General features: G+C 60.9%; 5 protein-coding genes across 6 annotated transcripts in view; 1 reads left to right on the top strand and 4 right to left on the bottom strand.

Moving 5' to 3' along the window:
* CHLRE_15g643503v5 (uncharacterized protein) overlaps positions 1-4648 on the bottom strand; it is a 26124-nt gene extending 21476 nt beyond the window's left edge. For both annotated transcript variants that reach the window (XM_043070714.1, XM_043070715.1), the window contains exons 1-10: positions 4117-4648; positions 3790-3924; positions 3195-3309; positions 2624-2684; positions 1995-2038; positions 1565-1657; positions 1161-1216; positions 830-905; positions 577-669; positions 15-44 (exon numbers count right to left, since the gene is read on the bottom strand). In XM_043070714.1, the coding sequence (XP_042916568.1) occupies positions 15-44; positions 577-669; positions 830-905; positions 1161-1216; positions 1565-1657; positions 1995-2038; positions 2624-2684; positions 3195-3309; positions 3790-3924; positions 4117-4379 (966 nt within the window). In that variant the 5' untranslated portion in view covers positions 4380-4648. The remainder of the gene's footprint in view (positions 1-14; positions 45-576; positions 670-829; positions 906-1160; positions 1217-1564; positions 1658-1994; positions 2039-2623; positions 2685-3194; positions 3310-3789; positions 3925-4116) is intronic.
* Positions 4649-5914: 1266 nt separating this feature from the next.
* On the bottom strand, positions 5915-7156 carry CHLRE_15g643499v5 (uncharacterized protein). The gene has a single exon (XM_001700642.2). The coding sequence runs from the start codon at positions 6919-6921 to the stop codon at positions 6727-6729; it is 195 nt and encodes a 64-aa protein (XP_001700694.2). The 5' UTR covers positions 6922-7156; the 3' UTR covers positions 5915-6726.
* Positions 7157-7245: 89 nt separating this feature from the next.
* Positions 7246-13398, bottom strand: CHLRE_15g643500v5 (uncharacterized protein). Its single transcript, XM_043070713.1, has 11 exons — positions 13211-13398; positions 12893-13143; positions 12622-12753; positions 12309-12510; positions 11715-11929; positions 11160-11384; positions 10352-10561; positions 9696-9932; positions 9443-9526; positions 9057-9160; positions 7246-8711 (listed from the first exon to the last, which is right to left on the bottom strand). The coding sequence occupies exons 1-11, from the start codon at positions 13218-13220 to the stop codon at positions 8195-8197; spliced, it is 2187 nt and encodes a 728-aa protein (XP_042916566.1). The 5' UTR covers positions 13221-13398; the 3' UTR covers positions 7246-8194.
* Positions 13399-14368: 970 nt separating this feature from the next.
* On the top strand, positions 14369-17277 carry CHLRE_15g643515v5 (uncharacterized protein). The gene has a single exon (XM_043070716.1). It carries the CDS (start codon positions 14982-14984, stop codon positions 15189-15191), a length of 210 nt encoding a protein of 69 aa, XP_042916565.1. The 5' UTR covers positions 14369-14981; the 3' UTR covers positions 15192-17277.
* Positions 17278-22521: 5244 nt separating this feature from the next.
* Positions 22522-27468, bottom strand: CHLRE_15g643550v5 (uncharacterized protein). Its single transcript, XM_043070718.1, has 8 exons — positions 27373-27468; positions 26984-27268; positions 26315-26365; positions 25954-26034; positions 25410-25487; positions 24883-24994; positions 24223-24344; positions 22522-23514 (listed from the first exon to the last, which is right to left on the bottom strand). Exons 1-8 carry the CDS (start codon positions 27409-27411, stop codon positions 23392-23394), a joined length of 891 nt encoding a protein of 296 aa, XP_042916564.1. The 5' UTR covers positions 27412-27468; the 3' UTR covers positions 22522-23391.
* Between the last annotated feature and the right edge of the window lie 100 nt (positions 27469-27568).

The raw sequence follows: 27568 nt of genomic DNA, 5'->3' as shown, positions 1-27568 counted from the left end.
TCGTGACTCATGGCGGACAAGAAGTCGTCCTTGCGCTCGATGGCCTGTGCGGTGGAGGGTGGGGGGTGCGGGTGGGGTTACATTCATAATTACTTGAGAAGGGGGTTCGGGGGATAGGGGGTGGGGGTTGGGGTGGGGGTGGGGTTGCAAGGTTGAAGCATTGGGTGCGGTGGGGTATGGGTGGGGGGGTTGGGTGGGGGGGGTCGGGTACGGGGTTCTGTTGCCCTGCATGGCTGGCAGCGCCCCTACCCGACCGGCTATGCCCCCTGGGCGTGCCCCCCCCCCCTCATCGCGTCCCCGTCCCTCTTCGCATTCCTTCTTTTAAATGGCGACCAGTACTAACCATCGCCACCCCTCACGCCCGCCCGCCCCCATCCCCATCCCCAACCCCTCGTTTGGGCTGGTATTTACAACCCCAGCCCCAACCCCAACCCCAACCCCAACCCCAACCCCAACCCCAACCCCAACCCCAACCCCAACCCCAACCCCAACCCCAACCCCAACCCCAACCCCATTCCCATCCCCACACCCACACACCCACCCACCCCCCCCACACACACAATCCAGTCTACCCACCGTGGACAGCTGCTGTATGGTGGCGAGGCGGTTGGCTTCCTCAATGGCGCGCACGGCGAACTCGCGCCGTTGAGCGATGGTGAAGAAGTTGGCCTGTGTGTGTGTGTATGTTTGGGGGGGGTTACATTCATGATTAAATGTAAGAAGTGAAGGCGTCAGTAGCATAGTAGACGCGTTGTTACTGATGTCAGTGAAGTCAGGAACAGGGTAGGGCACCCTTCCCCCCCCCCCACACACACACACACATACGCACCTCCATCAGACTGGAGCTGTACACCATCTTGGTCAGCCAGTCCAGCGCCGCCCACAGCGGCTCGCTGATCTCCAGGCTGCGTCACATGCGCGTGTGTTTAGGGGGATAGGGCGGGAGTGGGGCAGTGAGGAAGTGGGGGTTGAAAATACCAGCCCGGACTAAACAGGACCAGGCTAAACTAGCGGAGCGCAGGCAGAGGCGTACGTTGCAGGCGATCATACTTATGGGAGGGATGGGGGGTGGGGGATTGGGGTCGGGCGGGTTTGGCGGTTTCCATGACCGTGGGAGTACGATACACACACGCACGTGCACCCGCACGCCCCCTGCCCACCTGAGTGCGCCGTCGATGGCAGCGAAGTACACGAAGGGGAACAGGTTCCACGTGGTCTGAGGGGAAGGGGGGTTACACGCATTAAGTTTACGAAGTGAAGTCGTAGCCAGGGGGAGGGGGGGTGACAGGCGCGTGCTTGCGTGCATGTCAAACAGGCAAACACAAGGTGAAAGCACAATCCGCCCAAAGCAATCCTCCGCAGCAACGCCCTCGATTCCACCCCACCCCACCCCACCCTAAAGCCAATCCCATCCGCATGCCCCCGCCGCAGCAGCACCCCAGCCGCCTTCAACCACCACACCATAATCGCGGCACCGCAGCAGCAAGGCACACGCCGCGCCAAACCGCCAACCGTCAAACGGCCACACCAAACCACCAGCCGCTACAACAACCAGCCCACTCACGATGGAGAAGAGGCGTATGAACTTTATGGCTCTCTTGGAGGTGGGGTCCATGGTCTCATCCACAGCCGACGACACCATGCGCCACATGTGCACCTGCGGGGCGGGTAGGCAGGTAGGGTAGGTGTGTAGGTAGGCGTGTGTGGGTGTGTGGGTGTGTGGGGGTGTGTGTGTGGGGGGGGTGGATGGATGGGTGTGGGTGTGTGTGTGGGTGTACGGCGCATGTCCGACGTGTGTAAATGTGTAAGTGTACGGCATGGGTGAGGAGGAGTGCCATGTTAAAGTGCGTGTGCGCGTGTCAGGGAGCTGGAGTGCCGTGGAAATGCATCAGTCAGGGGGCAGGCCACGCCTCCTGTGCATGCATCACCGTGTGTGTTTTTTGTCTGACACACCCATACACTCAGTGCATCATACAACTCAGCTCTGCACCTACCAGGATGGAGGGGAAGGGGACGCAGCTCATGACGTACCAGTACACTTCAGGCGGAGGGGGAGGGGGAAGGGTAAGATGGGGGTTCCATTCATGACTTGCGAAGGAAATGGTAGACGCTCACCTCTTCGCTCGCTTGCGTTGGGTTCGGTTTAGGTTTGGCTGGTACCTACAACCGCCCCCCCCCTCTGTGCCCCCCGGCCACGCTCCCTCCCCCTTGCTCCTTTTCGCATGGACAATACGGAGCGTCGTCCCCCCTCGTGCCCCCCCCCCCCTCCCTCGTGCCCTCCTCTTGCCCCCCTCCCTCGTGCCCTCCTCTTGCCCCCCTCCCTCGTGCTCCCCTGACCATGCGCTCAACCTGGGGATGACACACGCCCACACATACCCACGACGCACCTGTCGGCACAAGCATCGGCCACACCCGCACACGCATACCGACATACACGCTCACAACACACATGCACACACACACACACACACACACACACACACACACACACACACACACACACACACACACACACACACACACACACACACACACACACACACACACACACACACGCCACCCTGTCCTGCGCGTGTTGTTTTCCTTGTTCTCTTCAACATTCTTACGCCGGGCCGTGACTCACCCTTGTGTGTCCATGAGATCCAGGGCACCGTGCCCAGCCCGCCCGCAGCCAGCATGAACACCTGTGGGCAAACACATAACCACGCATTGGGGGTCGGCAGGCAGGCTCAGGCATGGCACATACGGGTGGGTTGTCGCCAAGTGCTCCACAGCACCAAGCTCGCATCAATCATGCACAACTAAACACGAACAAGCGAGCACACCCCAAGTGAATCCAAGCACCCCCAAGCCAGCCGCGCCACACACCACACACCACCCGCCGCTGCCGTCCTCTGCCATCTTTTCAACCCCCCCGCCCTCGCCGTTTCCCTAACACAGCACCACACTTCTGCAGGTCCTCATTCCCCCGCGCGCCCCGCGACCCATCAAGACCCAAGAACGCATCACATGATTCGCATCCCCTGACTCCGACTGGTTGGCTTGGATTGCCTTGCCCGGCTCCCGGCTCGAAATCCCAAAGCATGTGGGGCAGAATCCTTGCTAACTCCGTACAGAACTGGCATACAAAGATTCGACTTGCTAGCTTCGTAAGAATCTGGTACACAAGGTTTTTTTACTGATAAGACACTCACGTTGAGCATAATGACCCAGACGCGCATGCGAGTGGTGTAGTCGCTGATCTGGCACAGGATGTAGATGATGGCGGGGGCCGTGAAGCAGTACAGCAGCCACCGCTGCGGGATGTAGCTGTGATGGTGGGGGTGGGGGGGAGGGAGGGTGAGGGCAGTGAGATGGGAGGGAGGGGGAACGTGTGTGTGTTGGGGGGTGCGTGTGGAGGCAAGGTGAAGGAGGGCCAGTACAGGCAGGTGTCAAGGATGCCAAGGCACGGCGGTGGGCAGCGGCGGTGAGTTATGTTGCAACTTGCATTCCATGGGCCCGGGACTTTGGTACAGCACCACTCATGAGCATTCGTATGCCGGGGCACGCACGCACGCACGTGGCACTCCTCTGCTCACTGCTGCACCGACGGCGGCGTGCCCTCCACCGCGGCGCCTTCGCTCACATCTGCCCTCACACAATTGAACCCGCCGCCCCCCTTCCCCGGGTAGCGCCACAGTTCCAGACCCAAAACTGCCAACGCATGCTCAGTGCGGCTCCCGCTCACTCTAAGGCCAACGCGCGGACTGCGAGTGAGTGTACAAGTGTGTTCATGTCCCCAAAACTCACAGGCACGATTGCACGTCGGGGACGATGGGCGAGAAGCCGGTCCACAGCATGCAGTAGCTGGTGGCGGCCAGGATGTTGATGTAGCACGATACCATGTGCAGCTTGAGCTTGGAGCGGTTCGTCTCGAAAATGACCCTGCAAGCAATTGGATGTATGCATGCGTCACCCCGTCGAAACCGCATGTGCTTGTGATGAGCCATGGATTTCACGGGAAACATACCCTCGCAACGCATGCAGGGGGGTCAAGAAACCGTGGAGGCCGCAGCGCGACTGTGGAAAAAAGGGCTCGAGCAGAGCAGCCGTGCGCTTGCGTAACAGTTTGCTTACTTCATGAGAGTGAGAATCAGGTTCGATGCGTAGCCGACCATGCACCACTGGTAGGAGATAATAAGCGACCGAGACGGAATGTAGTTGAAGTCGCGCGGTGTGTAGGTTGCGTCAATGTAGGAACAAACCATCCAAATTGCTGCGCATGATACAAGCAGCACCAGCGTGTTGTAAGCCTCCTTGAGATGCTCAGTGGGCGCTGAAACAGATGTCGAGGCGGGCACGGGAGGCCCAACTGAGCTATGCTGGCGGTCGCCCGGCATAATTGCTGCTTTCAGCGTGCCGGTCTCGCGGTCTAGGGCGTCGAGCGACTTGTCTCCGGCCCCGCCAGACCGGCCCTTTGCTCCCGCAAGAGAACTTGGCATCTGTCCTATATCTAATTGAATCAATGCGGGCCCGAGGCCTTCAAGAAGTTGCAGCGCAGCGACGGGACGACGTCATGCTTTAGTAGTTTGCTGGAGGCGTTCGCAAGCGTTTTGGGCAATGCGCGCACGCAGACTGTGCGCGCGGTGTTTGTCTGAATGTGTTTTAGTGTAGCGAAAACAGGTCAAGCGGCGAGACGTTAGGGCAAGCGCATGACTGATCATATCACCGAGATGGCACGCGATCCCAGACAGCGTGCCGGCCCAGGCCGACCAGCTCCCCGCCAACCCTGAAGGCCTCGAAACTAACTCGCCTATCCCTGCACCGGCTACGGGCTACCCTTACGGTCTCCGAGGGTGGTGCTTGTGGGCCTGCACCGTATCCTGAATCATGGTACAGGCGGACCCAGGCGAACTTACAGCAGGGGATTGGGGAACAGGGGTGCTAGAGCGGCGGCCCACGGTTGGCCCTGCGGTGGCCCTCCCTAGCCGAATGCCCCAGCAGCCGAAGGGGTGCACCCATACGCACCTGGAGTGCATGCCTGCTACACTCCATCATGGACCGCAACATAAGTTTAGAGTCTGCGTCGAACCTCAAGCCCAATTTTGCACGCTCCCACCCGATGGTATACCGTAGCTTGCAGAACATCAACACTTAACAGTGCCAAATTATTATTCTTGTGGCCTTGTGCAAACATGCTGGACCAATGGTCACGGCTGGCGTGCGATGTAAGGGCATAAGAGATGGCCCCAACAACGTGGGAAGTTCCCTGGAGGGCGAGGACGTGGGGGGGGGGGGTGAAAGCGTGCCTGCGAGGGAGGGAGCGCTAGGGAGGAGGGTCAAGGGAGCGCCGGGGAGGCGAGGGAGCAAGGAGGGAGCACAGGGGCGGGCGGGAGCGCATGGAAGTGTAAAGAGGGCAGCCGAGGAAAGGAGCGCAGAGGTGTGAAGGGAGCTAAAGGGAACACAGGGGAGGGAGGGAGCGCAGGGGTGGGATGGAGCGCATGGAAGTGTAAAGAGGGCAGCCGAGGAAAGGAGCGCAGAGGTGTGAAGGGAGCTAAAGGGAACACACGGGAGGGAGGGAGCGCAGGGGTGGGTTGGAGCGCAGGGGAGGGAGGGAGCGCGGACAGGGCGGGTATAGGTGCTAACGCGACCACCAAGGGCATTAACACTTGCGGTGCATAGCGATACGATGTGGTAGAGCGCGGACTCGGACAGGGGTGTGAGGGCTTACGGTCTGGCAGGGGTCCCTGTACACATTTGCTGGACACATTTGCGGTGATGGCGAGATCCAGGGATGCCCCCACCTTGGTAGGACAGCGGTAGTCCACTGGCGTAGGTGCTGCAGCTGTTCGCTACTGTCTTACGTGGTGCGGTGAATAGAATTTCAAGAGACAGAGTCCTTTGTAGTGACCGGCCAAAGACTACTGTACCCCGGCTAGACTTGGACTTACAGACGGCCGTACGTTGCTCAAACATGGCATCCATGCTTCCTCTCGAGGGTGCGTCCCTGCTCTCTTCCTCGCATGCTCACTCCCATACTCTTTCTCTCCCCACGCGTCAACCCACGCCTGATCTCCCGTGCGCTGCCACACGTGATGGCGACACTGGATATATAAAAGACATTTCATCACCACCACACTGTGTGTAAACTACGGTAGTGTACAACTCCTAAACACTACCCCACCACACATGCATGCACACCCCGCAAGCCGGCCACGCTGCCTGCACTGCCACGCGTGTGTCGCGGCAATGCGGCGCAGTTGCTCCCAGGCCCAAGCCTAGCCCGGATACAGCCAACCTGTCTAGCTGCGCACTCCGCACGCGCTGCGTGCCACACGCCGTTGGTGTCAACCCCTTCCCCTTGTGCCGCCCTATCACATTGTTTCAGAGCCAGCCCTCGGAAACAGACAGCCCTCACAAACACCCAACCCTGTACTCAGGCGCGCGCCGCCCAGTGCTGGCCACCCCGCCTCCCCTGCCTGCACGACCACCAGCGGGCTCGCATGGGCTGGGCGCATCCGCGGACACGGCTCACCCGGCAAGGCCTCAACCCCCGCCCCCATGCATCAAACCCGCAAGGCCGCAACCTGGCAAGGCCTTCACCTCGGGCCGACTCAAGTTGTACCTGCGTCGCTGGCCGGGACACTCCCGCCCGATGGTGGCTATCCTCACAGCCTGCCGGTCCCAGAATCTGCCTTCAACGCTACCCTTGGCCCAAAATCTGAGAAATCCGTGTCACGCACGTGCTCACTGCTCTGCATTAGACGCGCCTCCGTCGTGCTCCTGGCCCTCCACCGTCAGCGGGAGTGGCGGGAGTGGGACTGCTGATGGACGGGTGGTGGCGCCTGCGATAGCCGGCTCCGCGGGTGCTGAAGGCCCAGGCGCTCGCCGCGGCTTGCGCATCTCTCTTCCGCATTCAGATATTGGTCGCTGTGGGGGCATAGGCTCGCCCTTTGGCACAAGCCTTGCGCGCACACACCGCATCACTCCGAACTCGTCTTCCATGGCCGTGTGCACTATGAGCCCTTCATCCTTCTTAGGGCGTCCTCTTGGGCGTTTGTAAGGCAGAATAAGTAAACGTTCCATCAATATTGACAAGCTGACAAGAAAATGGCTCGATGACAGCTAGTGCAAAACTGGGTGCAAAATAAGTGCAAAGGTTCACGCGTCCGTTAGCTGATAGTATACTACTTAAAGTCATAGTATACAGCGATTTGCAGTTAACCTCCTACTCCCAGAACACCTGGATCCACCCGATGGGCTGCCAGATTGCATTGGTTACAAGAGGGACCTGCTGACGCAGTTCACGAGCCAGTGACGTGGAGAACGAACACCCTGCTCTGGACCCCAGGGGCGTGCCGCCTGCAGCGCCGTCGGCCTACTCTAGCTCTAGTAGGCTTGCTCCCAGCCCTGTCTGGTCACAGGTCTCCTACTACGGCGCCCTGTCGCTTTCGCCCTTCCACTATTGAGCCAGCCATGCTGGTCTGCAGCCCCTGCTGGTCTGCAGCCCCTGCTGCGTGCTTAATACATTGCAATGTCATGTTCGAGCTTGTGCGATCGGTCCCTCCCACACGCGCACCCCCCGCTGGTACAATTTAGCTGGACGATTACCGCGTAGCCAAGCACACTAGATGGGCCCAGGACATATACATCAAAGCAGATAGGTTGCCGGGCCCACGGGCCACGGATGGCGCCCCTGAACCGCACCTCCCTCCGGAAACGCGCGCCCAGGACCTCAGGCTTGCGTCCCTGCTTATAGCTAGGATTGTGTAGCCGCTGATTGCCCCTCCGGTCATCTCCCAATCAAGGGCTTCTATAGCTTAGTGGTAGAGCGTTCCCTTCGTACTCATAATACCCGTACCAGGGAAAGGTCCCGAGTTCAATCCTCGGTGGGAGCATTTTGCCCTGCGCCGTGACCATCTCGTGCGCACAATCTGGAGCCCCGTCCACCGCGCAGCTGGCGCCGGGGCAGTGGCGGGCTATTATCACTGGTGTCCCCTTTTGGAGGAAACACGCAAAGACTAAACAACTGCATGTGCGCGTGTGTTAGCTGAGACGCGGGCCGACAAAGCAAGCCGACAAGAACAGTTTTCTCCCCTCGCAACCTCACATTATCGCCCGGACACAGCCGGGGTTGGTTGGTACCGGCTCCTTCTCACCGCCGCCTAGGCTGGACTGGAGGCTTTACCAAGTATCAGTCTATGCCACGCGTCCACTACATCGCAAACCGGAAAAGCGCCCTTGCCGCCACGGCGAGGCGTGTGACCCGGTAGTGGAGGGGTGCCGGCGGCGGCAGAGCCAACCGCGACGTGTGCCGAGCGGACGGCGCACCGCTCCTGCCCAGGGTTGTGCGAGGCCAGCTGCTGCTGGCGCCGCTGCTGCTGCTGGTGCGCCAGTTCACGAGGCCGGCGCCCGTGCTGGAGCGGCCGCCGCCGTAAACGGCAGGCGCGGCGACGGTGCCGCCGCCACGGCGGTTGGCGTCATAACCGCTCCCGCAGCCGCCGCCCCCGCCTCCACCCGCCTCCACCGCCTCGTCCATCTGGTCCTCGCGCTCCGCGGCAGCGGCCGCCGCGGCGACGGTGGCCGCCGCCAGTTGGCTCATGCCGGCCAGCACCACCTCGGACAGGTCCGGCACCCGCATGTCCACCAAGGTGGGCAGCGCCAGCAGCGCCGAGCTCAGCATCTCCTTGCCTTCGCGCGGCTCCCAGCGCGCCACCACGTTACGGCTCAGCCTGCGGGGAGCGACCGGGAGGGACCGGTGGTCAAGCTCGCTCCAGGGCAAGCCTGGAGTGGCTGGACAGGTGCTGCTGCCATGCGCTATCGGTGGGAGGTTCTAACGGCGAAGCGCACGGCTCGCAAGTTGGCGACTGGGAATCTATCGCGTGGGGGATAGGGAAGGGAAGGGAAGGAGCGGGTGGCTGCAGCCGGGTAACGTCGAGGTCATTGCAGCCATCCCCAGGCCCTTGATCTGGCTCGCAGAGCCCGTCCTATCCGCCGCCGCAAGGCAGGGTGCATAATGGCACTGCCACGCATCCGCGCACCCAATGCACACATCCAAAGCCACGCACTACACGCACCGCAGGAAGAAGACCAGGTAGTCCAGGTGGCTCCACAGCTTCCCGTCCCTTCCCTCGCGTTGGTACCAGCTGCGGCGGCCCTTGTTGTGGGGCGACCCCAGCACCTGCATCAACAACATGACATGCCGTACAGCGGGCCCGGGCGCATTTAGCAGGTTTGGTGCGTGGCTTCGTTGTGGTGTAGCTAGTCCATCCAGGCACCCCAAATGCACACCCAGCCCGTGCGGCATACACACCTCTCTAACGCTGTGCAATGCAGATACTGTAACCCAACAGAAGTTGGGGTTTTTAAGGGGGGGATGCCCGTGACGCCCGTGTGCCCATGGGGTGTCCACGGAAACTAAACAAACCGCCTGCTCCCAGTTCGCCTGGAGCCAATTACTCGCCATGGTGAATATGCCCAGCGCCTCCCAGCGGCTGGCCACGCTACTGCCCTCAGGCAGCTTCGGCTCAACCTTGTCCGCCAAGTCCTGTTTGATTGTTGCATGGATGATGTCCGCCAAAGGCGCAATGCAGTGTGCTCATGCAGCGGGACAACACACAAAGCGTGAAAGTGTGTGCGTGGAGACAGTGGCTGCAATGTAGTGCGTGCCATGTATGGGCTGAAGGTGATGCATGTGTGGGATCATCAGCACCTACCCGCAGCATGGCCTTGAGCTCCTCGACGCCCTTGGCGTCCTTGGGGATGACGTCCTCGGCGGGCGGCCGCACACCCACCCCCAGCAGCAGCAGGTGGTAGTCCGCCACCTGGCCCAGGTGCAGCAACAGCCAGCCCCAGTCGCGCTTCGCCAGTGTCAGACCCGGCACCGGCAGGCCCGCCCAGCAGTGCTGGCGCCGCCTGGCGCCGCCCTTGCCATTATTGTCCACCAGGACCGCCTGCCGGCATTACCGTAATAATACACCCACAAACCGTACGTGTGTGAGCCTGCTGCATGCATTGCGCAAGTGCCCATGCTAACGCTGGATGGAATGAACTAGCAGCATGGCAAAAACACCTACGGTACGGTAGTGCCATGTCACGGCACGGCATGCCGGTATGCATGGTGACAGCAGCAGAGCAGCGCAAGAATGCGACATTACAAGAAGGGACAGTCCGACCAAGCAAGGGTGCCCAGCACCAGGTCAGGAAGGAACCATCTCCGGCCCGAAGGGAAACCGCCCTCCCCCCCGCGCAAGCATGCAAGCCCGGGGCTGGATGGTCTTCCTAGATGGCGGACAATCTTGATTACATGCATGGCCCACCTACCGTACATGCCCACAACTTCATAATGCAATGCAGCAGCGGAACCACCCACCCGCAGGAGTTGCCGCTGAGTGGGATCCGCCAGATAGGACCTCTCTTCGCCGGTCTGCTTCAGGTGCGGTTTTAGGAACCTCTGGAGGCCTGGATACAAAATGTGCAGCTCCCATGCCGCCGCCCCGGTGACCGGATCCGTGAGATCCAGCAGCATCCCGCGCTCTTCGTCCGTCCAGTGCGCGGGGCCCAGCTGCCACTCCCTGAACGCCTGACAAACGCATGCGTGCGCACACCACCGAGGAACGTACGCACGTCACGATGGAGGTGTGAGGATCGGGGAAAGTCGGGCACAGCACGCTATGCACGCAGCCGGTGGCGCCTGCCAGAGAGCGATTCGTCTCCAAGAGGGGGAGTGGGCGGGAAAATGCGCCGTGGAAGGACACACTTGCAGAGTTACCGCAGCATAGACGCGTACGTGCACGGGCTCAAATGCCCGAGGCTCCCATACAGTCAGCATGTGTGTGTGTACCAACCCACTACCCCAATCCCCAAGCACCTGTGTGAAGGAGCATGTACACCAAACGAGTGCGGTCGAGGTCGCGCCCAGCCGCAAACATGCGAAGACAGAAACAGTGATGATTTGTGGGAACAAGTAAGTGCTTAAACGGGAACGGATGATTCTATCTGATGGACGCAGGAAGCCCGAGGGCGGCGGGGATGCGATTTCGGCATGCGCAACGCGCAGATACGGCTGCTGGCGCATTGTTTTGTACGGCTCTGCAGCGATCCATGGGTGATTGTGACAGTGAAGTATGTCACAGGTCATCCGGCTAGCTGCAATCAAAACAACACCCGCACGCACGCACCTCCTTGTACAACTTGTGGTATGTGAAGGTGTCGGCGAAGGCGGCCACGTCTGCGGGTTTCCCCTCCATCACCCAGAACTCCAGCATCGTCATGAACAGTGCAGGCGAGCTGCCAGCCCGCTCCAGCAGCGGCCCCACGTCCTCCGGCCGCACGCCCCACACAACCTCCAGGTCGTCCAGCAGCGCCGCCATCAGGCCGGGCGGCCACACGGACGGCGTGTCCACCTGCATGCACGCATATCAACATGCCGTACAGCACCGCATCATCAGTGCAAGTCACCCATGCGTGTCACTGTGGGCGGGGCAAGTGGATACCAGCGCTGAGTAGCGCCAGTCCGCGCATGATGAGCGGCCAACCCCACGCAGACAGACAGGCAGTCACCAAGTGACAGCAGTGCCAGCCGCCTCTGTCAGGCACTCTGTCAGGCACGCACGCACGACCCCGCTGCTCAAGCAAAAAAGGCTTGGCCTAGATAGGTACGTAAGTCACAAGGACGCCAGTTCAAGCCAAGCCAAGCAACACGCAGCGCCCCGCATGCCACGCCCTCCACGCGCCTGCCTGAGCTGGAGGATGGGCGCCACGCCATTCACGGGCATGGCCGCCAGCGCCGTCCACACGGACGCCATGCTGCTCCCGGTGACGGCCCACAGCACGTGATCGGGGCTGGCCACCAGGATATGGCGTAGCACGACGTCGCGGATGTAGCTGACGCCGTCCAGGTCGGGCTCGCCGCGTTCGTTGAGGGGCTGTAGCAGGGCCTGCAGCTCGTCTGCGCGCGTGCGTGCGTGCAAAGGGCGGGCAAAGCAAGGCGCCATGGCGTGATTCGGGGTAGGTGCGGTACGGTACGCGGGGTAGGCCGGGTTGGTTGCTGTGTCGTGTTGCGTCCATGCAGATGCCAGAACGCTCGCTTACTTCTCGTGCATACAGCCCAATGAACTAATAACCCGCGCGCATCAGTCAACCAGCAGGTGCAACTAAAACGGTATGCCCACGCGGTCACGGTAATCATGGCGCCGCGTGCGAGAACGTACGGCTGATGACGAGGTAAACGTACGGCGATGCAATGCAATAACACGCCAACGCTACGGCCGCATTGCCATCCATCCGGTCGGTGATGGCCGTGCCGTCGTGAGCACACACCTACCTACCCATCAGCACCAGCACCGGCGTCTCGAGACCCTGGAGCAGCTCCAGAATGGCCGTCCCCGCGCGTGTGCGCGTGCGGCTGCTGGCTGCATCGCCACGTACCCGCGTCGCTACCTGCCATGCGTCGGCCTTGACCTTCACCCCGGCGCCTTCCACCCAGCCCACCATCGTTTCCAAGAGGCTGTACAGCAGCGCGGTGGCCCCCTGAACATTGCGTGGAAAAGCACGGGCAAGCAAGGCGGCGTTACTACCCTCAGCGGGCTAGGCGTAGCTGTATGTGCGCCCAATCAATCAACCATGTTCGTTATATTATACCTGGCGGTCCAGCCGCAGGCAGTTGAGCCTCAGCACAGTCATGCCCTTCAGCGGGTGATCAGGCCCCTGCTGGCTCAGCTCCTGAGCCAGCACCGCCGGGACCAGATTCTCCAACGTGTATGACTTCCCGGTCTGCGGTACACATCAGGTCAGCGTGTAGTAAACCCCGTGTACGACCTTGCTTGCACGATGCAGGTAAAGCGGTTGACTGTGTGCACGCACGCACACATGCGCACACGAGCGCGCATCATACAAGCACGTACGTACACACCTTCATGAGACCAGACACGAAGAGAGTCGGAAGCGCGTGGCTTCGCCTGGGGTGACCTACATATCGACAGCGGACCTCTGCCCATGACTTGATGCTGTTTACGATATTGGTGCTGTCAAGATAGAGCTGACTGGCGCCTGGCCAATTCGGCTGCGTTGGGCAAATTTCCCATACTCGTTCGCCTTCCTTCAGCGCAACACTGCTCGCTGTTAACCTCGGTATGAGCGTGGGGGCAGAGGATTCCAAGCTCCCTGCTAAGGCAGCCAGAGAAGTAGGGTCGGTGTATGGAAGCCCAAATGTCTTGTTCAGTTTTCTTACCTGGGCCCATGACCGTCACAGCAGCCAGTTTATAATCAAATTAAGCCTACAACTGAGAGTGTCAAGGCAATGAGCCCTTGTCTGTGACTGGGCGTGCGTTCAAGGATTGAGGGTGTCTTGAGAGTTGAGGCAAGCGACAGGTAATTGACAGGGCAAGCGATAGTCAGCAGACCAAACAATAGTGGGAGAGTAGGGAGCCGGGCCATTTGGCGATTGCACTTGATTCATTCAGACACGCACACCCTCCCCACCCTGCCCCACCGCCGCACCCCGCACACTGCCATCCATGCGCAAGTTGTTAAAACGGATCCGCCATTCTGATGCGAGTGCCGTGTGCGGTGCGTTGCCGGGCGCGTGGCGGTGGGGCGGCCGCCATGCGGTCAGCTACGACCAAAGCCTCCGCCAGCTCTCTAATGCTGACGTGTACCCCACCCCACCCCACCCACCCCGCCCACCCCACCGCAAGGACTAGCAGGAGAGCGGTCCCTTCCCTGCCGAGCACTGCCACTCGATGTCATTCTTCGTCGTGTTTCCGCGCCGCACTCCGATGACATGCTACGGCCATCCAATGTTGGCCTTGTTCCTGCCCGTCTGGAACCAAGTGGGGCATGCGCCTTGACACTGTCCCATCGCACATCCATGCACCCTTCTCAGCTTCTCTCATTCTCTGTCTGCCCCTTGACCCATTGCGAGCGCCCTCGAGGTTCCTGTCCGCCTGTCCCATCCCCTTCAGTTGGTATGTGTGGTTACAAGGTGGTGAGCACGACGTGCATTTTTGCCCCTGTAGAAACCGAGGCCCGGGCCGGGGGTCCCTTGTCACGCTTGCAATGCAGCTAATTACGGCCCCAAATGGGGATGCTTTTGCTCCTGTGCTCCCATATGGAATCCTTCTGTCCGCCCCTGCGTTAGCCCGTAGAGCCTGAATGGGATGCTTCATCGTGTGGTGCCATCCGGGCCAGCGCTGCGATTTCGGCACACGCGGAAATCCCTCGACCCCACCTCTGGACCCAGCCCAAAGGACCCCGTGCCACATCCGTCATGTGTTGGCTTGCCCCTTCCCCCGAAGGGGGAGGGGCGGAAGCCATTGCGGTCGCATCGAGTTCCCGGGTGGGGCCCCCTCGGTTATGACAGTTTTACCTTGAGTTATTTCTCGGGAAACCCGAGCACAGCAGGCGAGTGGCATGTGAGAACTACGCTCTGGAATATGTGCGTAGCGATGCGAAACTTGGCAAAAACAGAAGCTCAGCGGTAGGACGAAGTTCAGCGGAGGAGTAACGCGCAAGTGCAGGACCCACAAAGGTCTACGCAATGACGAGCATTGAAAATGCAAAGGTGCAAACGCTGGCACCTATATTGCAACGCTTGATTATGGCGACAGGATTGAGTTGCTGGACGGGCGGGTCAGTACACATAGGTTCCCAATGTAAAGGACGTCATTATACTTGGACCATAACCAGCTCATATAATGTGTTGCCGCTCAAGCGGCATCACATCAGCACTTGTTGTGAGGCCCTCATCCGCGCAGAAGCGCGCGAGCACCGTGGAATAGTGTTACGTTGTGCATTGACTGGTAGTTTTAAGGGTCCCCGTGAAGGAAGGTCGCACTAGCGACAGCAAGGCCACTTGCAGTGTCGCAATAACGCCAACGCGGTTTACAGCGCATTTCCAATTATCGCTATCAAGTTGGGAATGATCATTTTGACGCATTAGGCTACGTCGTAGCAATGGTGCTCGGACAAGTGGTCGATGCGCACATGTTCGTGCGAGGGCCATGAACGCACTAGAACAAGCTTTCGCGGAGTACTCAGAAGCCGTCGCCCAGCTTGGAGACGTGGGCGATAACATTGGCGTGCTCGAGATACACTATGTAGACGAGGGCCGGGCACGAACCGCTGCAGCTACCCTTCTCGCGCAGTACACAGCCTCTACCAGGACGCAGTCGGCCAAGTGGGGACCTTGTACTTGCATATACCGCTTATAAGCTTATGCTTTGGGCAAGGTCCTGTATCATTTGGAATTTGCGGGTCTTCCCCAACTGTACGTTGTGGACCGGCTGCTAGCCAGGGTGGCGGCGGTGGTGGATCGGCGACTGTCGCCGGCCCAGTTTGATGCCAGCCCACATGCACGCCCGGTTGGCCTCTCCATTGACCTTATGCAACTGCCTCCGGCGGTGGGGGGGGCGGGCCTGTTGCCGCTGGTGCCGCATGTGAAAGCGCGGCAAGCCGGTCTCGCGGTCCGGTGTGTGTTGGGTGTGTGTGGTCTGCTGCCGTACGTGCCCCCGTGGACCCGGGTCGCGGCGGCGTGGCTGCGCCAGGTGCACCCGGCGGCAACGCCCCTGCGTTTCTTGGTGCGGGGGGCCGCGGACCGTGTGCTGAATAAGCCGCTCACCCCGGCGGGCAAGCCGTTTGCGCGCCTGCTGAAAGCCATGACTGCATTGCCCGCGGTGACTCTTGTGGCGCCGCCCGAGCCGGGCGCGTGGGTGAGTCATGTGCCGTTGTGGGCTAACCCGGCGCTGTGTGTGGACGGCCGCACGTGGGAATTGGCTTTCGCGGATTTGTTCGCTCTGCCGGGACTGGCGTGTGTGGGCCAGCTGGTTGCAGCGCATGACGGTCTGAACGAACTGCGGCAGGCATTGACAAGCCCTTGGGCGGAGGGCTCCCGGTCTGGTGAAGCGTGTGCGGATATGTACGTGACTGCTGTGTGGAGGCGGGTGCTGCACTGGAGCACGCGGGCACGCCTGCCGTCGCCCCTGCCGGGGCCGGCGTCGCCTCAAGAGGCGGCCGACCGGTTTGCGGCGGCGGTGGCCCTTCTTCCCGCTGGCTGGGCTGCCGCCGCGCGTGCGGCCCAGCTGGCTCGGGGGCCTGCCGCCGCGCTGCCGCTCCCGGTGGCCGACGTCGTGAGTGCTACGGCGGAGTCGGTGCAACGGGTGGTGCGGGGACTTGGATGGTTGCAGTGCGGGGGGCCGCCCATCCTGCTCACTGCCTACACGGTGAAGGCGGGGACCGTGCTACAAATGGCTCCACAGTTAGCCGCCCTGAAGGCTAAGCATTTGCAGTATGTGTGCGATGCGGGTGTGTCGGGGGTGGGGGCTGCCCTGGCGGCGGGGGCCTTCGTGTGCACCTTGGCCCGCTTGTGGTCGCTGAAATGGGAGAATCATCATAAGGAAGCACTGTGGCGTGTGGCCGCCAACGCTTGCTGGGCGTTTCCACGGCATGCTAGCGAGCGGGCGCGAGGCGTTACTGTTGACCCGTGTTGGGCGTGTGGGGTGGACATGCAGGATGGGGACCGGCGTCACTGGTTTTGGGACTGCACTGTTGCGCTGTCACTGCGGGAAAGTATGGGGATGGCTATGGGTTTCCTGCCGGAGGAGGCTCTAAGTGCCTTCTCTCGTGAGGAGTTGTGGTTAGTGTGCCCGCCTGCGGGGCTTGCGCCACCTGTGTGGGATGTGGTGTGTCTCGCTGCTATGTCTGCCCTGGACTTTGGTCGGCAGCGTGTGGTTATGGCCGGGTTGGCGGCGCGAGCGAAGCTGCCGTCGGCCCGGGTGCTGAGCATTGGACTTGCCGTCGTAGCTGACTTCTGGGGTCGTCTCCAGACGTTTGTGACTTTGGGTATCAGGCCAAAGGGTTGGGACGCTGTGCCGTTTGCGCATCCCTTCATATCTCGGGCTGTTGGTGACGGCATGGTTTTGCGCTTGCCGTATGACGCTGATTCCCCGCCCCCCTCGCCGTGAGAGGTTGTGCGTGGTTGGTGGCTCTGTGTGTGGGCAGGATGCACGTGTGGGCGACCGTTCTAGTACCTGGACGCTTGCGCCCTGGTTAGTGCGTGCGCTGTGCGTGTGTCCTGCGGCCTAGACGTTTCCCGGCACTCCTGTGCCTAGGCTTGTGGCGTTGAGGCACAGCGGTGGGGCTCTGGCGGGTTGAGGCTTGGCTAGGACTCACTGTGCGCGGAGTCACACGGACTTTGCCCGCGGGAGGGTTTGCAGCAAAGTCGGGGTTGGGCCCTGATAGCATGTGATGGCTCGGCGTCTTCGGGAGCTGGGACTGTCCCCTCTGTAACATCCGCATCCATATACCGCGATATGATGCGTTCTGCGCCACGACTAACGCGACCTGAACACATGTGGGGAGATGCAATAGCTGTGCACTGGCGTGCGCGCGCGCTGGCCTTGAACCTGACAGTGCGGACATCCGTAATGATAGAGCCAGAAGTGTATGCGTTTGGAGGGACACAACCTATGCTGTGTGCTGGCTCCCACAGCCTCGACCCGTCACGCCCTGTTACCTGATCCGCGGCTGTCACCTGCGCCTGTGCACGGGATTCTACGTGCTGCTGCGTCCCTTTCGGGGCACGCATGACACGGGGCGCCCGGAGGGGGGAGGGGCAAGCCGGGGTACTGCGCAGCGGTAGGGTTTCATGGACAGCGTGCATCATTACCACTTATCTCGCGTGATAAGCGCGCATAAGTGCTGGAGGGTCACGCCAAGTCAAAGCGAACGTGTCGATTGACAGGGGCATCTGCCGGACATGTCCACGCCAGGACGCGCAAATTAGCCCTCCCACGCTCTGTTTGTGCTTCTTATGGCATAACGTGCATACGTCAGCCTCATAGGGCTGCGTTTGGCCCCTAGATTTGCTTGTGGGGCGCTGCCCAAAATCCGCCAGGAATGGGCTCCTGAGACCAAGCCGACCCTTCGGGGGCCCAACCGACCTCCCAACTTTAGCGGCCCAGAACTTCCTTGCATGTAATCCACCGCATGCCGAATAATAGTGATGGTTGCGGCCAGGCTGGAGGGGGTCATCTGTGGAGGATGTGGGCGGGATACCGTGGCGGATGCCGATTCGGCGAGGGAACGTACAAGTTGCGATAGTACCAGGTATAGCTCAAGAAGGTGTACTAGTCGGCAGAATTATCTTTGTTGACGACTGAACCTCTGCTGCTTTATCGGCCCAGTTGCAATGTGGTGCAAGTGGTGACCATTCTGCCCCAACAGGTAGGCCAAAGCAGCTGAGTAGCATGTGCAAATAAGGTATGGCCGTCGATTTAGCCGACGGCACCAGTTTGTACAGGGTCCGCCTAAGGCTGGCGCAGGCGCCATGCAAGAGCGTCAACGGGATGTGTGGATGTTCCGACGTTCGTCCAGGTGTGGCTCCTCATTGGAAGTCACCGACAGGGCTATTATACTGCAGAGTAGTTCTACCATGTGAGGATCGGCGCTCCCAGCCAGGAGCTGCCGTGCCTTGCCCAGCCTCTCCCCATCCTGTTCCTGACCACCATCGTGACCACTTCACAATTCTCGGCGCTGCACATCCTCAACCGCCTGCTCAGCGGAAGGCGCACCATCACCGTGATAATTTGCCCTACGGCGCGCCTTATCTAGTGGTTGATAGGGCACTGTCAGATCTGTCCCCGAGCAAAATCGGTCAGTACAGGATTCGAACCTGCGCGGGAGAACCCAGTGGATTTCAAGTCCACCGCCTTAACCACTCGGCCAACTGACCCCGAGCGAGTGCCATTCTGGACATCTAACATAAACATATATGCACAACAGTAGCAATCCCGACGTAGAGCGGGGCGCCCACGCGGCCGGCGCGATAACAAATGTTCTTGCCACTGGCACACTCAGTGGGTTATCACCAACCTGCGGATCCGACCACCTTCCCGATGGAGCACCGATGCACTGTGGCCCACCACCCCGCCCAGCGTGCTCACTCCCACTCCCCTTTTCCCCCAATCCCCATTTCCCCGCTCCCCACTCTCCAGGCCAACGGTTCCTACTACTTGAGCAGTGCTATTCCGGCTAACTAATGTGCTTCACCTCACGGCTTCACCTGTTCCCAAACCTGTTTCCCAAACCTGAATCGAGATCGAACCTGCCGTGCGAGCACGCCTCACAACGACATGAGGCTAGGGACCGTGTAGAAGGACCGCCTGTAATCAGGGGAGAGGGGTATGCAACTCGGTTGGCACGGGCTGCATGGGGCTGCATGGGAGGCCCAAACCGTGTTCGGACCCCCCAGCTCACGCTTCCGACTTATTATTTAGATAGGATGGACAAATGTGTACATATACTTGTTCAGTCTAGGTCGTCGGGGCACGGCCCCTATTACTTGACCATTGCGGACCCGGACGGGTGTTATTGTAACACAACTGCGGTGCTTTGACGTAAGTATCATCTGTGGAAGCCTATAGTGATAGCGCGGCCCCTTGGAGCCTGCTGGTCGCGCTGCTCACGGTAAGCATGCGTCCACAAATGGCTTCGGCTGGCTGTCTGGGCAGATTTCCGTAGCGGCGACCGCGCCACAGGGCTGCCTATGCGCATATCATGCGGAATTATGGGAGGGCAGCTCAAGAGCAGTCGCCAGGGGCAGTCGCGCGGCGCATTTTGGTAGGAGCACGCCTCGCGGCGCGAAACCCCCCGACTTCGGGGAGGTCGCGCGCTGGAGCCCTGCTAGCTTTTACAGTTTTCAAACGCTGGGGCCGTGTCAGGTGCTATACCTATCATATATCATCCGGCGGAACAGCATTTAGCAGGGTGCGCGGGTCGCAGTCTCTGATCGGCTGGTCGCAGGGCTTTCCGGCGACATCAACCGGCGTTGCCAACATATATGTATGGTTTCTGCTGTGTGCCCGCATGTTTTGGGGATCTTGTACCTAAATGTCCATTGTAGGCTTGAAAGGATGTTGAAAGGCATCGACCCTAGTCGCCCTGGCATGCATGCACTGGCATGTGATGCCGCGGCTCAGAGGGGTACGCGATTTGCTGGTTATGTAGCATGGGCCGTGGTTATACACGTCAGGAACCGGATTCCGTTTTCGGGCAATGTTTTACTCTTGTCTTTGGGAAGCAATCTCTGATCGGCTGCACCGGACCGGTGAAAAGAGGCGTGGGTTGGGCCCGCGGCCGCACAGAATCACGTCTGGTAGCAGTGACAACGATGACAGGACTTGCCCTTCCCTCCGCCAACCACTGTGTGTGCGCGGCCTTCCTCCTGCAGGCCTGGCTGCTCTGCCTGGACGTGTGCCTGCACCACCGGCACATCAGCGTCGGTAGGTGCCCCATTTTCTCCTGCGGCTCCCAATCAGCAGCAACAGGCAGCAGCTGCACTCAATTAACTATTGGTAGGGTGGAAACAGTGGCAGCTGCTCCGCGGCTGCCGCCTGTCACTGGCGCCTGGACTGGCACTGTGCCAGCGGCCGCGGAGGTGTTGCTCTATGCCATCCATCGTGTGCACTCCGCGGAAAGTGGCTTTAGTAAGAAGGTGGACAGCACCAGCGGCAGCAGCAGCATCAGCGCCTACGATCATGCAGTGCCGCTTTGCAGCCGCATCGCCGTGCTGGACAGCCCTGACAGCCCGTACAGACTCACCCCAGCATCTGAAGCATTTCATGCAAGAGAGGAACCCGAACCAACGTTTGCCAGGCATCGTTGCGCGCTTGGTTCTGGCCCATTGTGGCATTGTATGAAGGTGAGCTGCTGCGGCCTAGGCTTCCATAATCCAGGTTTTCTGCCTGAAGCCCGCACCTGGCTGCGTTCTGGACGGGGAGTGGCTGTGGCTGTGCGCAGTGGCAGTGGCAAGGCCTGCTGCGGCGGCACCTGCTGTCGCTGCAGGCCGCTGGACCCCGTGCCAGAAGAGGGGAAGCGTGCGCAGTTGCAAGCGGGCCCTGCCACTACAGGTGTAAACCCCTTTGGGTTTAACAGCTCCTCTCTCCTCTCTCCCGGCGCTTCTTAGTGCCACATACTACATCTCGGCATAGTCTCTTCTTCTCTACCTTGATTCTCAAAGGCAAGTATCATGCGTACTGGTGATTCTGGTGATACTGGTTTCTAGCTTTTACCAGCTTACAGCAACACCACAAACCGTAGCCGAAGGGAGCGGGCGCAGGTGCTGTGGGCACTTGCAAGCAGGTGGTAGGGCCGTAGGGCCAACATCTCGGCAGGCGAAAGCTGTATTGATAGGACAAGAGTTTAGCCAGGTAGACGTGTGGACTGGTGGCACGCATGACATCCGGAGTGCATGGCAAGGAGGCATCGGGCATGCGGGGCTTTGCAAGGGAATGTCGAACGGACTGACGGCGACACAGGGCGAAGTGCTAGGGGAGAGCATGGGAGAGCACACCCGTATGCAACTGCCACTCCTGCACGTAACCGTGTGGGAGTCAAATGCACCAGGAAGCGGGCCTGGCCGCGTGGGCAGGCAACCATGTATCAATACACGAATCTCTATGTGTTGTGTTGCCATTGTGTCGACAAAGGGGAGTAGCGGGACGCGAGCGCGGGAGTGGGGCCGGCGACCGCTGCCTGGCCTGTGCATGGCCCTGTGCAAGATGTCCACGGAGACCGCAGACCCGGAGACACCAGCAGACACGCACCAAACCCCCTGACTAAGGACACTCATATGCCCCATTGGCTCTGGCCGGCGTCGCTCGGTTCGGAGAGCTTCGGAAGAGCACCAAAGCCGGGCATCGTCGCGAGGGGTCCTTCAGGCCTGGGCCAGGGGGCCGGCGACACGGCGCGTGGCTCATCTTAGGCCGCACATCAATTGAACTAACAGGAGCAACATGTCCGCGCAGGAAGCACGAAACAGGAATTTCATTTGACGCGTGTGAAGAGTGCGAAATGCCGCGATGGTCGAGGTCCCGGCAGGCGGGCCTCTCGGGTCGAGACCAATTTAAATGGTTCCATTGGAGTCCAAGTTACAGTTTCAATCACTCGGGAGCCTGGGAAAGGGGGTCCGAACACTACTTAAGCCCGGATCCAGGCAGGATCCAGGGCTCGGGGCGGGAGTTGCATACCCCTCTCCCCTGCCTGTAATACTCACGAGGACCATCTGCAATACCCGCTCGCTCGGGCCCGAACGGTGTGATGGTGAACCGGGGGAAGAACCGTTCGTAATCAACCCTGCAGCCCTGCCTGTGATGCCGTCTGGGCCTGTGGTAGCCTGTGGCACTCGGACGCGAAGGCACACGGTCACCAAGATATCGGGCGCTACGCGCTTGCTCCGTCGCTTCATGTCGAGCACGCAGGGTAAACGAGGAATCGCCCTGGCACACAGCTCTGTTCAATATGCAAGTGAGCACGCGAAGAGAGCGGGCTCCATGAACTACTGTCGAGTCAGGGGTCGGCAGCGGTCCGAAGAGGGTGAACCCTTCAAGCGCGTACGCCCCCATACCCATTTGCCACGCGGGTGCCACAACGCGGACACACACGGGTATGCAAGTGTGCCTGCATGCGCCCTAGTTGTGGTGCAGCGGCACGTGCTCGCTTCGCAGAGAGACATGAGCTTGGGGAACAGCCACAAACTATTTTGAAGCCAAGAGCGTGTTACACATGTTCAGTCAGGTCTTGTGTTGTGTGTGTTCAACCTTTCAGCGGCGTCCTTAACACGCGCATGCACGGAGCGACAAAGCAGCCCCACGCAGCTCCAGAGCCAGTCGCACAGGAAACGAACAGCCCTCGTGAAAGACGACGCGCCAGGGTTGGCATCAACTGTCCACATGTCCGATGCACACGAGTCGCACTGTTGATAAAGGGTCACAACACACGCAACCCTTTCTGTGCGCCAGTCCTGTCCCATCGCTCTTCTCCTCCTCAACCGAGGCAGGAGTTTAAGGAAACGCACCCTGCTCCTTGCCCACGTGACCCGTCCAGTTGCACTGCCATCACCGTCAACAAAGGCGCCGCCGCGGTGGGAGTGCACCCCACAAACATGTCCACACACATGCGCGCGCGCCTTCTTAGTGCCATAAAGCTACAAGTACATTCCCGGGGTCGCGCACCGCCCCTCACCCCTTCCTCCGTCGAAAGCCGCAACCCATCACCGGCGCACGCGCACACGGTCATGCACACGGCCCTCCGATTTGAGCCGCCCCATCGCTGGCATCTACCCGCAACCACCGACCGTTGCAGCCGGCGGCCGCCGACCTCAGCCCCTCGCAGCATCACCTCCCGCCACCCGTCCCGGTCTCGACCAAACAGGCACACACCGCCTGACCTGAACAAACCGCATTGCACCCACGTGTCCGTTGCCGCTTGCTCCAGACAACCGTCACGCCCATCACACGTCCACCGCCACCTTGAACCGTGCGCCTACTCCGAGCGCTGGGCCTGCGTCGCGGTAAGGCTCACCATGCCCATCACCTCCACTGAGCGCATGTCCTCTAAGCAAAAGCACGCGCGCATTTACTCCGAGCGCTGGGCGTAGCTGTTGAAGCCCTTCTCCCGGATGTCAATGCCCACCATGGGCTCGCCCAGGTTAGACGAGACCTCGGCAAGAACCGCGGGGTTGTTGTAGTGCGTCACGGCCTGGGGGGAGGGAGGTGGTTGGAGAGGAGGGGGATTACATTCATGATCAGTTAAGGAAGTGACAGACGGTAGACCATCTTGCAGAACATCAAGTGTTACCGACGATGTCGGGGGATGGGGGGTTACGTTGATGACTAGTGCAGGAAGTGAAGGCGTAGGGGATGGGTGAGCAGGGGTTTGGGGACTGAGAGAGGCAGGATCGTCGTCCATGGTCGGCTTTGTGAAGGATTGGGTTGGGGGTTGGAGGGAGATCAGGAGGGACAGGTGTGTGTGTGTGTGTGTGTGTGTGTGTGTGTGTGTGTGTGTGTGTGTGTGTGTGTGTGTGTGTGTGTGTGTGTGTGTGTGTGTGTGTGTGTGTGTGTGTGTGTGTGTGTGTGTGTGTGTGTGTGTGTGTGTGTGTGTGTGTGTGTGTGTGTGTGTGTGTGTGTGAACTGTGATGAGTGCTTTCCCAACTGCTTCCGTTTCGTCGTCAGCCCCAACCGGCTCCTAACTCTGGTCCTTGGTTGCCCGCCTCAATAACGGGCGCGCCCAGGCGCCCTGTCCCCTCCGCGCCCTGCCGGCAGCTGAAGCGTTACCAGAGGGTAGGGGAATTGGGACCCCACGCCAAACACCTTGACCCCCGACCCTCTCCTTTGTGCTTTTCCTGCCAAACGCCCACGGTATCGACCCTTTCCCCTTGTGTTCTCTCAGCCCCTGCCCTGCCCTCACCTGCACGATGGCGCGGGCGCGCGAGGCGGGGTCGCCGCTCTTGAAGATGCCGCTGCCCACAAACACGCCGTCCATGCCCAGCTGCATCATCAGCGCGGCATCGGCGGGGGTAGCCACGCCGCCTGTGTTTGCGTACAGGGTTCGACGAGAGGTTGGGAAAGAGACGGGATGAGGCAAGGCGGTGAGGAAAGGCGGTGATGGGGGGAAGAGCAAGGGGAGCAACACAACATTCACGCGAACGCCACAGTTGAGAGCTTGAGACCCCGATCCCCACCACCACCAGAGCCCCCGCGACCAGCGACGCGACCCACCCCTCCCAGCAATGGCCTCACTACCCCAACCAGACCCCCCAAAAAATACACACCCCCAAAAACATTTAGGGATTGGAACCCAACCCCCCAAACACACTCCCTTCCGCTTCTCCTTCCCCAATGAGAACCAACTTGGTTGGCTCCGCCACACAACCCCCTGCACTGCTCCACCACGGACCACCCCCAAACACACTCCATGCGCCTTCGCCTTCCCCCAATTGGGACCTACTTTGTTGGGCTCGGTCACACAATCCCCGCTTTACCCCCCCCCCCTCTGCCGAAAAACAAGAATCTTTCCCAGTGCATCACCAGCGCGGCAATCTCCTTCTCCCCGGCCCCCCTCCCTCACCGGCGGCGAAGTTGACCACGGGCAGTCGGCCCAGGGTCTTGACCTGGCGCACCAGCTCCACGGGCGCGCGGATCTCCTTGGCGTACACGTACAGCTCGTCGTCGTCCATGGTCTGTACCGGGTGTGTGTGTGTGTGTGTGTGTCCAAACTCCGTCGGCCCCTGAAGTACCCGTCAATCTCTCCGGTCCTCCGCCCATATGACGCCCGCACAGCCTACGTGCACCCGCCGCCCCGCCTCCCCATAACCCACATCCTCCTTCTGAACCCCCGTCCAGGCCCCACACACAGACACCCCCCAACAGCCATCGACGCCAGCGTCAAGCCCCACCCGCCGCCCACGCTGCCGGTCAGTCACCGTCTCACACGGTCAGTCGCCACTTCCCCCGCCCCGCCCTTCCTCTGCCTTGAGCCTGCCCCTCTCGCACACCTGCAGCTGCCGGATGGCGCCCATGCCGCCCCCCCCCCCCCCACACACACACCCTCGCCACACTCCCGACCTCCCCTGTACGACAACCCCCCCTCCGCACCTGCAGCTGGCGGATGGCGCCCATGACGGCGCGGCAGTGGCGCACGGCCTCCACCACGTTGCCGGTGCCGGCCTCGCCCTGTTAGGGGTGGGGTAGGGTGGTGGTGGTGGGGTAAGGTGGTAATGGGTGGTGACGGGGTGGTTGGGGCCGGGTGGTTGGGGGGGCTACACGCATTAAGTTTACGAAGTGAAGTCGCCAGGGGGGGATGAGTGGCGTTGGTGTCCGTGGCGCTGCATCGTTGCGGTGGCGCTGGCAGTGCTGGGTTAGGGGGGGCTAAGCGAGCTGGGGTGCCCCCACCACACACACGCGCCGATGCCCCTTTCAGCTGTCCCATGTCCCCCTCCCCCGCCACGGCACACGCCGGGTGTCAGGATTGCGTCAGTTCACGGCTGCTCCCTCGCCACACACGCACACACGCCCCTCACCACGAAGCCCCACAGGACCGCAACACATTACACCCCCGGATGTCCACCCCAATATCGCACACAAACGCACACGATATGCAATCCTTGTACCCTCCTTCACACACACGCGCCCCGGTCACCTTGGTGCGGATCATGGCGGCGCCCTCGGCGATGCGGCGCAGGGCCTCACCCAGATCGCGGCAGCCGCACACGAAGGGCACCTGCGGAGGATGGGAGGGGAGCGGGAGAGGAAGAGAGGGAAGGGAGAGCGGGAGGGGGGGGTCATGGGTGGGTGACATGGGCAGGGTAGGGCCTGGGATAGGGCGAGGATAGCGGAGGGGCTGGTGAGGCAGCCAATGCAATGCAAGGGGACAGCCAAAGCCCAACACCCGGCCCCCAGTACTACGGCCATGGACCGGAACCCAAGCAGCCGCCCTCAACTACATATTCTCCATATCCATAGGGGCCTTCTAAACACAATCACCAACAAAAGCTCGTCACCTTGAAGTTGTGCTTGTTGATGTGGTGGATCTCGTCAGCGGGGGTCAGCACCTGCGTGTGTGTGGCACCACGAGTAGCAATCAGCAACCATTAGTGTGCACGATAAGTGGACACAGATGGGAGCAGAGCGAAGTAGCTGAGGCGGGGAGTGTGAGGTGTGTGTGTGTGTGTGTAGGAGGAAGTGTGTGTGGTGGTGGGGGGGGGCGAGGTGTGGTGGTAGGGACCGCGCAGTGGTGTTGCAGGGCCGGGTGCAACGTGGGCGCCGCAGCAGCCGCAGCACACCGGGCGGACGTCGCACGTAATGAATGCTAAAATGCACTAGTCGCGGTGTGGAGCTATGTGGATATGTGTGGCTATGATAGCGAGTGGAAGGCGGTGGTGGCGGCGGGGGAGGGCACGGGATCGCGGACGCGGCGGGCTACAGGCCACCGGTTCCCGCGCTGAACACGCGGCTGCGTGCGGGCCAGGCCACCGCCACACCAAACAGCAGCCGCGAGCTGCCGCTAACCGCCCAAACAACATCGACATCACCACGCCGTGGTAAACGAGTTCATTTGCGAGTTGCGGTGGCCGCGCGACAAAAAAAGGCGAGGGCTGTGGCAAATCGAGAGGCCGAGAGCCAACTTCCGACGCTTTTCACCCCGCGCCTATAATTTTGCCTGCACCCACCTCCGACTCGTCGATGTAGTCAACGCCCAGAGCCTCCAGGATCTGAGCCTCCACGAAGTGGCCAATGCGGGCCTTGGCCATCACCGGGATGGTCACGGCGGCCTTGATGGCCTTAATCATGGTGGGGTCGCTCATGCGAGCAACACCGCCATCGCGACGGATGTCAGCGGGCACACGCTCCAGCGCCATCACGGCCACGGCACCGGCCTCCTCGGCGATGCGCGCCTCCTCCGCGGTGGTCACGTCCATAATCACGCCACCCTTGAGCATCTGGGCCAGGCCCACCTGCATATTTACCAGAGCTCCAATTGGCGGACTGCTACCAAAAGCGGGCTGCCACGCGAAAGCCGAATCGTCGGCCGCCCGAGCCCTGGCCATAGCTCACGCACCTTGACCGCGAAGGTGCCAGAAGACTTCTCGGACGCCATTGTGATAGATTTTGGTGAGTTGAAGCTACAACAAACGACAGGAGCGACTAAGACAGTAGACGGGACTGCCACGCCAGAAGAGGGCTCGGCGGTGCCCCATGCAGGCCCCATGCAAGCAGTGGGTGCGAGGTTTCTCGTCACTCCACGCCGCTCCGCC

Source organism: Chlamydomonas reinhardtii, chromosome 15 (genome assembly GCF_000002595.2).
Source record: "Chlamydomonas reinhardtii strain CC-503 cw92 mt+ chromosome 15, whole genome shotgun sequence".
Taxonomy (NCBI): Eukaryota; Viridiplantae; Chlorophyta; class Chlorophyceae; order Chlamydomonadales; family Chlamydomonadaceae; genus Chlamydomonas; species Chlamydomonas reinhardtii.
The sequence above is the reverse complement of the archived record's forward strand: the minus strand, read 5'-3'. Positions and strand labels throughout refer to the sequence as shown.

Coding starts and splice junctions, on each gene's coding strand:
- CHLRE_15g643500v5 (XM_043070713.1), bottom strand. Junction 12,754..12,892: donor TCGTGTCTGGTCTCATGAAG/GTGTGTACGTAC, acceptor TGTGTACCGCAG/ACCGGGAAGTCATACACGTT. Junction 9,161..9,442: donor CGCTGGGCATATTCACCATG/GCGAGTAATTGG, acceptor TTGTTGATGCAG/GTGCTGGGGTCGCCCCACAA.
- CHLRE_15g643499v5 (XM_001700642.2), bottom strand. CDS start 6,921: ATGCCCCCACAGCGACCAATATCTGAATGCGGAAGAGAGATGCGCAAG.
- CHLRE_15g643515v5 (XM_043070716.1), top strand. CDS start 14,982: ATGAACGCACTAGAACAAGCTTTCGCGGAGTACTCAGAAGCCGTCGCC.
- CHLRE_15g643550v5 (XM_043070718.1), bottom strand. CDS start 27,411: ATGGCGTCCGAGAAGTCTTCTGGCACCTTCGCGGTCAAG. Junction 26,366..26,983: donor ACTACATCGACGAGTCGGAG/GTGGGTGCAGGC, acceptor ACACACACGCAG/GTGCTGACCCCCGCTGACGA. Junction 26,035..26,314: donor TCAACAAGCACAACTTCAAG/GTGACGAGCTTT, acceptor CATCCTCCGCAG/GTGCCCTTCGTGTGCGGCTG.